The sequence below is a fragment of the Fundulus heteroclitus genome, chromosome 8, assembly GCF_011125445.2.
Source record: "Fundulus heteroclitus isolate FHET01 chromosome 8, MU-UCD_Fhet_4.1, whole genome shotgun sequence".
NCBI lineage: Eukaryota > Metazoa > Chordata > Actinopteri > Cyprinodontiformes > Fundulidae > Fundulus > Fundulus heteroclitus.
The window spans coordinates 16,487,803-16,500,347 of record NC_046368.1 but is presented as its reverse complement, the minus strand read 5'-3'; the positions used below and the strand labels follow the sequence as shown (position 1 = coordinate 16,500,347).

At 38.6% G+C, this 12,545-nt stretch overlaps 1 protein-coding gene across 4 annotated transcripts in view; it reads right to left on the bottom strand.

Annotated features, from left to right (window-relative positions):
* Nucleotides 1–12,545, bottom strand: part of rgs3a (regulator of G protein signaling 3a) — a 181,361-nt gene that overhangs the window by 69,055 nt on the left and 99,761 nt on the right. The window contains exon 1 of one of the 4 annotated variants that reach the window (XM_012874497.3): nucleotides 1,261–1,524. The exons of the other annotated variants lie outside the window; for them this stretch is intronic. Within the exon in view, the coding sequence (XP_012729951.1) occupies nucleotides 1,261–1,275 (15 nt within the window). The 5' untranslated portion in view covers nucleotides 1,276–1,524. Of the gene's footprint in view, nucleotides 1–1,260; nucleotides 1,525–12,545 lie in introns of those variants that run through there. 4 annotated transcript variants of the gene reach the window in all.

The window sequence follows — 12,545 nt, the reverse complement described above, 5'->3', positions numbered from 1 at the left end:
ACCTCCAGATAACATGAGGAATACAGTTAAGCCCCATGATTTAAAACCTGCTCTTGCAGATGTAGATTTAAAGTAATCTCTTAATTTTACCAACATGCTTCTTCTGCCTCAAAGTAATATTAACCGTTTGGACCTAGTCTTGACTCGATTCTAGGAGAGAAAGTGGGTCAAAGATTAGTGTAACGACTTGGAGTGCAACACAAAAGATAATTTGTCAAAACACCACTGGAAAAAGCCAAAGAACTGGTCAGCTATTGCTGTAATGCCAGTAAAGATCATTTTATTCATTATTGAGAAGGGTATAAATAATTAACACATGCAATTTTTAATAAAATATTAACTGTTTTACATTATTTCATTATCTTTTGAGAGACCACACTCTCATTTACTATCAGAAATGGGATGAATATTAATAATTTTATATCTAAATCTGCCATGGGTATGAATATTTTTGGGCTTAATCGTACATTCGATATCTGCAATATTCGGTTCAAAAGTGAATGGCAAATTCAGTAGAAGCTTTACAAAAATCTGTGCTTAAATAAATAACTTCTGTGGCTTACTCAACCTTGTGGCATTCATTCATTTATTCATTCTCCAATCTCTAATAATAATAATAATACATTTAATTTACAATGCACTTTCCATCAATAGAGTTTCAAGTGCTACAGGTAAAAAAGAAAAAAAAGCATAAAAAATTAAAAAAGCTATTTTAGAAGAGAAAGAAAAAAAAAACATCTAAAGGGGACCAAAATCTTTGCTAAAAAGAAATGTTTTAAAAACTGTTATCTTGATAAACAGAACCAAAGATTGACATTAAAGAGTAGAATACACACATGCTCACGCAGACACACTCGCACATTGCCCTGGTCAAAAGCTATCAGTCACTGGCAAAACATTTTACATATGCGACTGTCCCATGATAATCAAGGCAAGAAAAAAGGACCACAAGCACAAATTTCTTTTGAATCCCACTCTGTGTAGTTCATGTAATAATTAAAAAAAAATTGATGCACTAACAGCAGATTGTAAACCTGTTCCGAAACCAAATAACCGCAGAGCGGAAACAGAAATCTCTACAAACTAATCGCTGGTTTTTACAGTAAAATAAAACACCCAGCTCAACTGGGTAATAAATTCCCAAACCCGAAATCAACAACAAGAACTAAATCTAATCACCACTTCAAAGCACCACAAGTCTTTGAAGGAGCTCAGATATTGATTGGGACTACAGAAGCCACAAAAGATCGCGTACTTTACCTTAGACACTGGCATCTGGACTGGCAGCGCCGGTGCTCGTCTGAACGAGTGTATGAAAGTGTGTTATTATCGCTGTGTCCCAGTGAGTGACAAAGAAAGGCATCCACAAACACTGTCAGCAGCAGCACAAGTAGATCCGGACTACTTATCCTCAGATCTTTATATATTTTTTTATTTTATTTCTCTACGTTCCTCAAAAGGAGTCAGCGCTGCTTCTCTCCTCCTCGTGTCTTGTTTTATGTCTGTGTTGTTGCTGCAGTCGCGGCTTGTGCCCCAGCTCAGTGATAACGTGCATGCCAACGTGTGTGCAAAAGACAGCGAGAAGGGAAAAGGTGGGCGGAAGGAGGGGGGCTAAAAGAGGGATTTGGTTTAAAAAAAAAAAAAAGAAAGACAGATGGAATCAGAGGGAGAGACAGAGTTGTGAGCGTGGAAAGGAGGAGTTGTGAAAATGTGATGTATTAAAAACCTAGAGAAGGGGTGGAGGGGGGGGGGAGGACAGGGGGGTGATGGAAAAAGATCAAATACAACTAACTCTGCTGAGACCAAAGCAGCCTGTGTCCTTCATTCCCTCCCTCCCTCCCTCTTTCTCCCATTCTCTCGCTCCCCCCCCCCCCTTTCTTCCCCAACAACCTATTTTTAGAACTTGCTCGGCTGTGAATCAAAGCCTCAATTTAAAACCTGTAAAGGAGGAGAACGGTAAGGGCTGTGTCTTTTGCATCTAATGAGACACACACACACACACACACAGACGCAGACTAACCTGCTTTGTTACACTGACCGTGCTTTGCACCTAAGGGGAGCCATGCTAGCTATTCATCAGGCCCTATCTAATCATATCATGTGCTGATACAGTATATAAAGAGCTGCCTAAACAACCGTCTCAAACCCCGTTGGTTACACCGGACGGACTGCTGTTCCGCTTTCCGTATGAAGCCGAAGGAATGGCAGAGACGACACAGACAGATGAGGTATGAAGTAATGAGTGACATTTAAAAAAGGTGGAAGGTCAGCCTAACGGAAGCTAGACCTCATTGTTTCCTCTTTTTCTCTGATTACTCCTTCTCTCACTGGTCGGTGAGCTGTTTACGACTCTAAATGTCACAGCTGCTATCAAATACTTGTATTCATCAAAAAGGGGTCTTTGGATCAAAGTGAGCCTATTAATGTAGGAATTAAACTCTTATCCCGGTTCCATTACATGCTCGGTGGAGCAGGCGTCATTTTTCACACTGAACAATGCGCATAATTATACCTGGGAGGGATGGACTTCATGCGCCGCATTCCCTTCTTAGGGCTGAGTCTGAGAGGCTCTTATTCCACAGCACCTTCTGTGGGGATGCATAGCCGTTATGCAATGCAGTTATGAATAGTTAAAAGGTGAGCTAAAATAAAGCGTCGTTCCATCATGAGGAAATCATTAATTCTTTAAAAAAAAAGTCAAAGGAATTCATTCAACTCTTCAGACCACAATGATTAACATTGTTTCAGCCGGGTTTATGTTTGTCTGTGCGGGAATGTGCGCACGAATACGGGAGAGGAGACGGTGCCAGCGGACAGAAGAAGAGAGAGAAAAAAAAGGTAGTAATGATCAGAGAGGGCAATAAAGTGCAAGTGGGATTTGCTAACTTTTGTGAGGAGAACTACTTTTAGCAATGCAAGGCAATGACAGCGAGGCCTTTTTCCACCAACTATAGATTTTAGCGTTTAACGGAGCACGTTTACAAGCAAAGATGCTAATGTTTTATTCAGGCACGAATGGACAGCATTGCAAACAAAGAGTTTATCTCCACATCTTTCAATGCATATTAAATTCAGAGTGGCCATACTGGATGTTAAGCAGTAAGCATCCAGAGCAGAACTCTAAATTCAGAGGCCATTCTGGGTTTTTTTTGGTTTTTTTGGTATGTAGTAATACTGACTTCTGAGAGTAAATCGGCCCGCAACATTTATGGAAATCTGAAAGAGCAGCAAAGCTACAAATCTAAGGCAAGACCTAAGAAAAATAAATCTTTAGAATAATACTAAAACTAAGTTTTTGAAGATCTCTTTTTTTTCCCTTTCCTTCCAATGCAATGCTTAAAACCTTGGCTTCAAATTCTCAAACACAGAGAACGTTAGAAGTAGAAAGTGATAAATTAAATAAACTTGTGCTCAAATAACACCATCTGTGCGCAGAAAACAGAGAGATTTCATTGAACTTGCACCAATATGGTCCCTGTGAAAGTATTGCATATTTCCTACCTATTTTCTGATATTGCTCGCAGGCTCTCGTGGTTGAAACCAATTCAGTTGCACATGTAATAGAAAAATATGTGGGGACCAACTAATTCTCTTTTTCCTTGGTCTCAGGCGTGCACACTTTATTTTTCCATAGTTTTTATGCCTTTGTTCGTTCCCCATCTACAGGTATACTTTTTTTGGACGCAGGTGCCAGTCGTGGATTTGGCTCTATTGTTATCAAATATTTCAGAAATGCAACTCACATCTGCCTTATTCAAATGAGTGAGTTCTAAATCTGGATGTCAAGACAACACGGCCCAGAAATAGCATGCAGCGTGAGTGGCGAGCGTCTGAGCATGGATGTGTGAACAGAGGTGACGAGCAAAGGGAGGACGAATAGAACTCATCCATGTCTAATTAGAGACGACGAAGGGGAAACTGCTTCAGCGCGGTGAATCAACAAGAGCAGGAGACACGTTAATTACACGATATGATGCTTCAGATGTTTACCATAGTTAAAATTACGTTTAGAGGGTGTAAATTCCAGACTGCGGCTGTCGGTTTTGAAAGACTCCAAGAAGAATAGAAACCCAGTGAAGGTTTATATGCCTGCTGCATTTCTCACTTCTCATATTTTACGAGTGAAACTATACATCTTCTTTTTCAACCTTCGTTGAAAGGTTAAAAAAAAAAGTCAAAGCTGTTGCCTGGCTGCTGTCACAGCTAACATTTCCTTAATATTGCCCAACCGGTCTAAACTGTCTAATGTCACTGTGTTGGAGCTTGCTTATAAATCAAGTTTGAGCACTAATATGCATTGCTGTGTAGGTTCGAACATCAATCTGGTGGCAGAACGATTTCAGTCAACTAGAGCCTGCAGATGATCTTTTTAATTTCATTGTTGCTTGATTTTGTTCCAAAGAACGTGAATCCCTGTACATCCAACCTGCCAACATTAAAAATGGGGCTAGTATATACCAATCACAGATGCTTGAAAGGTAATGCAGCAAATCCAACATTTATTATGTTCAGGATAATGAGTTTATTGCTTGGAAGAAAAATTTTATGGAGTTTTTTTAGAGTGCCTTGGTCTTTCTGCAAGACATTTGTCTGTTCCCTAGTGTATGTGTGGCTGGGTTCCTTCAACAGTCCAAAACTGTGCATGGTAGGCTAATTGTTATCTCTAAAGTGCTCTTAGGAGTGAATGTGCTTGTACAATGAACTGGCGACCTGTGCAGGGCGTACCCTGCCTCTCACATAACTCACCACTGGAGATAAGAACAATTGCATATTTTCATTGTTTTCATGAGTTTTATATTATTTAGGTTTTTATATTTGGTATTTCGACCATTTCTGTCCAGGGTGACATGTTTTTGGGGCTGATTGACTCATTCTTCCCCAATCCATGCCTAATGCTCCTCTCAGCCACTTCTCGGCCACCATAATCAGCTTCACCTGCCACTGACTTTACAAGTCATTTCATCTGTGACTCCACCTATATATACCTGCCTCTCACAGCCAGTCAGTGCCAAAATATCTCATCTCTCTGCCTATATGTACGCTCCCAGATCTAGCGTGCTCAGCCTGTCTATCTTGTGTTCCTGTGCTTGCCCTGCCCTCACTAGTTTCTCATCTAGTGATCGTGTGCACCGTCAGCTTCTTGTTTCTCCTTTCCAGGAACTCATTAGCTGTTTGCTCAACCTGGACTGCCTCAGGTTACAGATTCTGCCAAACCCCTTGGATTGCTCTCCCCAGCTCACTCATCTGGTTTCTACCATCTTCACCTGGTCAGCCTGGTTCAAGTCATTATTCATCTGGTCATCTGCCTGTCTCCACCGTGCTCACCCGATCAACTCCTGCCATCTACACCAGGTCAACTGCTACAACCATTACCTATCCTGTTAGCCACCGCCTTCACTCCTGACAATAACCTTTTTAAGAAAATGCACATCTATGTTAGCTTGAATATCGGGTTTTCTGTGTACGAGCATTACAGATTTGAAAAATTATTAACTTCATGAACAGCTTAGATTTATTTGGAATTTTCTACAATCGAAACATGGTCAAATTTATAACTACAGGTTAAAATATATGCATGTACATGTAGCTAATCTTTAGCTAGAAAGTCCTTGATACGTTTCCCTTCTGGTATAATTCTAACTCTTCTTCATTTCATTAAAACTGACTGGTTTTCTGGCATGTGCTTAACTATAAACAATAATCAATACATCTTCAATAGGGCTGAGGTCAGGACCATTCCAGATGCTTAATGCTAGCCCGTTTTATCAGTCCAAAGCCAGTTTCATTGTGTTTGGGGTAATTTTTAGTCGGAACACCCAATTAATTGCAAGTCTCAACCACCTGACCTAAACCATCCTCAAATGAAAGTACATTGCTTGGTATGTTCAGGAAAAACCACCACGGCTCAAAGCTTTCACATACTGAAAACTGCTGCACAATAAAGCCAGTTTTACATTATTCCAAGATGGACACATTTAAAATGTATTTACATTTGCAGCTTGACACATGGACAAGCCAAACGCTTTCCGGAGAACGATTTTGTGGTTGGATATGATGGATATGACAGGAATAAGATAAATGGCCTCAATGACACGAGGTATGTTGCAGGAGTAAGAATTTCCAACCTAGGAACAATTGTGTTGGTAGGATCAGCCTGAGGAGTTGTTTGATAGCAGTTTTACTAGTGTAATGCAAAAAGTATGTGAAATAATATAGAAAGAGGAATGCATTGACACTCTTCAACTTTACCTCAAATGGATGACTGAAACTTAAACACGGCGATGCATTTAATCAAGGAATGATCCCAGAGACTCACTTAAACTACTTTTGGAATGGTTAGATAACTAACACTGAGCTTCTAGTCTTGCCTTCCCAAAGTCTGACCCTGATCTTGTTAAAGGTTTCTGGACTATTTTGAAAAACTGGGTCCCTACACAGAAACTGATCAGAATAAAATATCTACCTGGTCTGGCAAGAAGAACGGTCAAATATCCATTCGATACTATGTCAGAAGCTTGTTTATAGCTACAAAAAACATGTGGTTGAGGTGCCTTAGCACATATATTCAAATATTAATTTGGGTATTTGTAAATATTTGTGTCTCGGTCTTAAAATTTTTGATCCTATGTGGATTAAAGGGGACATATAATTTTTAGATTTTCTTTTCACATTTAAATCAATCAGTTGTATGTGGGTACACATACAACTGATTGATTACACCCAACAACCAAACATTTTTACTTATCCACTTGAAGCTTCGGCATCATTGAGCTTGGACTACAAAATCTCTGCGAAATCCAAAACCTTATTTAACAGCTATGCAGCAAATACTGTGCTGTAAGTGTCCAAAAAACATAACTGAGAAAGAAAACTGAACAACATGAAAAAGTATGACCCAAACAAAATATACAGATAGCAGTACCTGGACAGACTACATTAAATATTTATGCTCCAAGTACAGCACTAACTTTATTTAAGGGCTACAAATGTGGATTTTGCATGATATATCATCTTTAAAAAAAATCTACAATAATATCAAACCTGTGCAGCAGGTAATTGTTTTTAAATAATTGAAGTTTGTTGCATAACCAAACCACAGCGAAAAAAGGAAAGTGCTAATTCAGGTGAAACAACCAAAATTATTATGAAATGTTTCTCCATAAACAGTGCCTTTTTACTGCAACTGTGAAAACAAAGTTAAGTAACTCTGTTTGGATCTTCATTTTTACACAAGAACTCACTCATTAGGGAGAAAATGCTCATAGTGAATTTTTAACTCCAAACTTGTGCAGCATAGATATCATTTGATTTTTGTAGCGCACTTCTACAGACTGAACAAGGGGAACAAACATTGCCTGAAATGGGCTAATCAAAAGAAAGAATGTGGTGAAAGAAGAGGAAATAGAGGATAATTCATTCATTCAGCCACAAGTTAAACTGAATGAAAGCTAAGAACTTATTTCAAAGTTGTTATTTTGCCCTGCTTGTTAAAGTGGAGTGTTGTGCAGTGGTAAGATATGCTTATCAACAGTTGCACATTCCCAAACACTTCTTCTCAGTCACTGAACTTCATGTGTCTCTGACTGAGTGCGTACATGCCTGCCTGAGATAGGGAGTGTGATGAATTAGGGAGGAAGAACATATAATCCAAAATCACAGTCGAGTACCAAAGGAAGAGAACACAAAAGGGGCTCCTGTGAGACATCATAGCCCCCCCCCCCCCAACATAAATACTTGGAACATGACCACGTCTGCAGCTGAAGCAGGTTCTAATGTGAAATGAGAGGAGGACAGCCGAGCTGATCATCAGCAACAGCAGCCGTCATCTTTTTTTTTCACTTTTTATGTGAATGCACTGATTGTGCTCAAGTAGAAAATTATACAACTTTTCAACACCAGATAGTTTGCTTTGCTCCTCTGACTCAAAGAAGGCGTGCCAGCATGACACGTCAAATGCTAACTGCGTGAGCGGGGCAGTCATTTTCAAAACAGTCGGTCCTGTTTAGATTCCCATTTTAGTGTGTGTGTGTGTGTGTGTGTGTGTGTGTGTGTGTGTGTGTGTGTGTGTGTGTGTGTGTGTGTGTGTGTGTGTGTGTGTGTGTGTGCGTGCGCAAATGAGCAAATGTAGTTTTCTAGCATCTTAGAGGCTGACGCTGCTCTGATGAGAATGTACCAGAGGCTTTCCAGTGGAAAAGGTCGAAGATTTCTGACTGCTTTAGGACTTCAATTCACCAGGCTAAATGTTTATTCTTACTGGGATAAAAGCAAAATCTAGATTTTAAATACATATCTAAAGTTTGTTGCTGTAATCACTACTAAGCAAGCTAGATTTCTTTATACCAAAAAATATTCTAATAACACATGTTTTCGTGTGTTTTAAATCTGTTCAGACACAAGCCAAACTACATTACATAGGATACATTTGGGCACAAAACAACATCACTATAAAGAAAATAATATGCATACATGTTTTAGCTGGTCTGATATCTGGTTTGATGATACAGGTTTGTACACAAAAGACACAGACCCATGCTAATAACTTCAGAAGTTCAACTGATTTGAAATGCAGATCATTAAATTTTTGTGTGTAAATTGTGAATTCATTGTAATCCTCCAGAATAAGTGAGGTAAATACTGATTTGGTTTTCCTGTTACAAAAAAATAGCAAGGCCTTTACAGGAGCAAAGCGTACATTTCAGGATGTTTGTAGACATCTGCCCCCTCTGGCGACAAGTTGAAATGACAGCAGTGTTGTGCATGTGCATTGGAGAAGAGGAAAAGGATGGAGCTAAATTGGGGTCATAATGTTTGTTCAAAAAATAAAAAAATTTAAACTGAAAAAAAGGAAACTTTTTTAAACTGGAAAGATTTGAAACAGCAATCAGATTTTATCATTTTTTTACACTTATTCAGGAACGGTGGGAACTGGGAATGTCTTTAAAACAATATTCTGTTTATGTGATTGTTTTTAATAAATAACATGCTTTACCGATGTAAGCTGTTTATGTCAACACACAACACAAATCTCAGTGGTAAAATTATGATACTGGTGAATCTGAATAGCTTTTCAGTTCACCTTGGACATTTCCCATTGTCTTCAATTAAAACAGAGGAACCGTCAAAGTGCAGTGGAAGTGGAATCTTTTTTTTTTTTTTTGAAGAAAAAAAATTTTGCTTGAATTTTTTTTTTTCCAGTTTCAAGTGTTTTATTTTTTGTTTTTTAACAAACATTATGACCCTGACTTAGCTCCGTACTGATTTAGCTCCACACAACTGCTGTAACTAGAGGATAACTCATTTTACACGTGAATATGAATAAATACATTTTGGAATTAAGCTTTTGGAATACAGCTAGGATCATGCTAAAAAATAAAGTAAAAAATGTAGCAATGTCTTGACAATTTAGAAATATCTATCACACATATCGTCCCAGTACAATATTATGCCCCTGAACAACACCATCCACACATTTTTGGCTCACTTTTTCAGGCGATTTGCTTCATGTTGACATTTTTATTTATTTATTTAAAAAAATGGCTATGGTGCAGAAATCAGAGCAGCAGTGATTTTAAATATGCGGTGACATCAAAAAAACATTTACCATAAATCTTTTGTTTGATAAAAGTCTAAGAAAACTCAACCCTGCAAGGGAAAATACACGTCAATCCCAACATTGACAACGACAAGAAGATTACTGACCATCCCACTAAAAAAAACGTTCCAGTAAATTTTTTTCTATAAAGACACGCCGACTGTGTTCAGGGACTGAAGAAAGTAGGGCAGCCGCTGACATCAACACTATGAAGAAATAAGCCTATTTACTGAAAAAAAAAAAAAACATGAACCAAAATGGAGTCGGACGGATTGGGATTCTGTGATGCGCGTATTTCCTTGAGAAAGTATTCTGCTTTCCCTGCATACTAGAAAATAACTCTTGAGAGAGGTGCACACTTCAGCTAAGTGTGAATTTTCTCAGCTTTGTGCATGGAGGGGAGAAATAGGGTTTCCGACACAAGGGTAACGTGACAATCAGGGGGTAATTTTATAAAGCTCCTCTGCAGCACTTTCTTGAACACTGTCATGAAGATGCCAAGAGCATGAAATATATAAATGATTCAGGTTAAGGAATATGTTTTAGTGTTGACACAACAGTAAACAATGAAGAAAAACTTAAGCAAGCTGACCTATGATGAAGGAAGAAGGTTGTAGTTCAAAGCAGTAACGTTAAGCCTTTTATCTTGTTTGGACAAAATCCCAAAGCACAGTGTTACGCTCATCAAGTAGCACAAAAGAATAAATTATCTAAAGTTCTAGGTTAGCTTGCTGATACACTTTAGTTTTCGTGGGTTTTATTTAACTTAGGGAAAAAAGGATTGCCTCTGTTGAAGGATGTGACCCATATGCCTGCTCACATCTATCTATGGGACTGTGTCCTCCTTTCGTTTGCAAAAATAAAGCCACCCAAAGGAACACAGGCCACACAAGGACTTTTTCCTCTCGTCGTTCATACTTGGCAAAACTGATTTGCATATAATTAAACATAGTTGAAGGTGACTGAACACAAACTATTTGCCTCTAAGGTACTCTGGAGAAATGCAATCAAAAGTGAACTAATTTGTCAAGAAGTAAAATGCTATGATTAAGCATCCATTTCATTGCCTTCGGGAAAGCTTTTAGATTTCCATTTACAGCAATAAGAGATAACAGGAGAAAGATCCAAAGAAGGGCACAAAGGCCATGAAAACACGCGATGTAAACCATCAATTACTGAAAAGATTCTATACCTATTATACGTACCATGCCTCGCCTCTAGCGTTTTGGTATGTTTTCATAATATGGCTTTGTAAAGCCATGTGAATGACAGAAACGCCTAAGAAGCTGTAATACGACTTTCAATTGGAAAGTTTATTGAAAGTGTAATGGATTATTTGAAAGTTAGAAATGCTTAGCTATGAAAGATATGTGCAAGTTTACCAGTGGACAGAAACTTATATAGGTGTCTCTGGTTGCATCTTTTAAACCAAGTAAAGGATGTAGGAATAAAGGCTAACGGTTTTACTGTACTATATGTTCTATATGTCCTTGTTTATCAACTTGTATTCTCTAAACCAGTGGTTTTCAATTCTGGTCCTCTTGACCCACCATCCTACATGTTTAAGTTGTGTCTCAGCTCCAGCACACATGAATACAATAATTTCATTACTTTCCCTAATGCCATCAAGGTCTGCAGTGTTCTCTTCATCACCAATTTATTTAAAGTCCCAGTGTGTTGGCCACTCTAATCAAAAATGATGACGCAACATAGCGTCTCCCAGTGGGTGCACCATCAGCTATTATAATATAGCTATTATAAACTACTTATTCTAATTTTTGATGTGATTGTTACTAAACTTTGGCAGAATATCTATTTATGAAAGCAATATTTGATTTCTTCTAGTAAAGAGCCAAATTAGATACACACTAAATCATTCTCATTTGTCACCTGGGATGGAAGTAACATTCCATATAAACAATCGGTCCTCTCCATCAACAATGTCTTAGACATGTTCTTTTTCCTTTCAAACCTAGAGGTACGGTCCATAACTACTTCGATTCAGAGTGTAGCCCGTGTTTACTTCCTGGTTTCTCAGCCAATCATATGAGATTTCCCAGCGTTCCCAAAACAGAGTGCAGCATTTGGTATTTAATCTTCGCAAAAGATCAGCAGCCTGCCAACATGGAAGCCAGTAAGAGAAGCGGACCAGAAATAGAACAGAATATAAGATCATATACCTGTCCTGTGTAAGTAAAAATTCACAACAGCAACACACCGTTTAAAAACGGCATATTAGATTGTTGTGACTGGCAAGCTGTTGTACTGATTTGAGCCACAAGGGGTCAGTGTTATAGCTCCTTTAAACCACAATACCACAATGTGATTTGTCTGAACCATTTTTGGTTCAGACACCAACAGTTGAAGACTGAGCGGTACAAGATGGATTCTCGTGTGTTTGTGAATGCAAAAATACTGCGAGAGTTCAGCTTGCAGGCAAGGTTACTTTAAACCTGCTTCCCAATGGATTAACGTCATTAATTTCAGTGTGAAGGCAATCATGATGCCATTGTGCCATTAATAATCACCAATGATGTTTTTAATTGTACTCCAGTTCTACTGCTGTGGGAATCACATTTGTATTTGGAGGTTTCATTAAAATCTTTGTAATTTCCCCATAAATATGGGAGGTTTCTGTGACTCCTTGATCAGTTTCAGCCTCGCTTTGGTGGCGTAAACACCATCAGTAATTTCTTTTTCGTAACAACAGTATGAGAGGTTTGCCGGGTGGAGGGGGGCATGTACAAAAGCACCATGCAATATTGAGTGTGCTGTCCATAATTGTGTAAAAGTGGGCTTGTTTCGGTGAGTGCAGTCAGATGAGATCTAGTACAAAAGAATCTGAAACCTTAGCGGTTTCCACATGGTCCATGACCAATGTCATGGTTAGGGTCCTAATTTCTGACCTACAGCCTGATAAACTCAAAACATTTGCTCTTCTCCAAGCCACAAT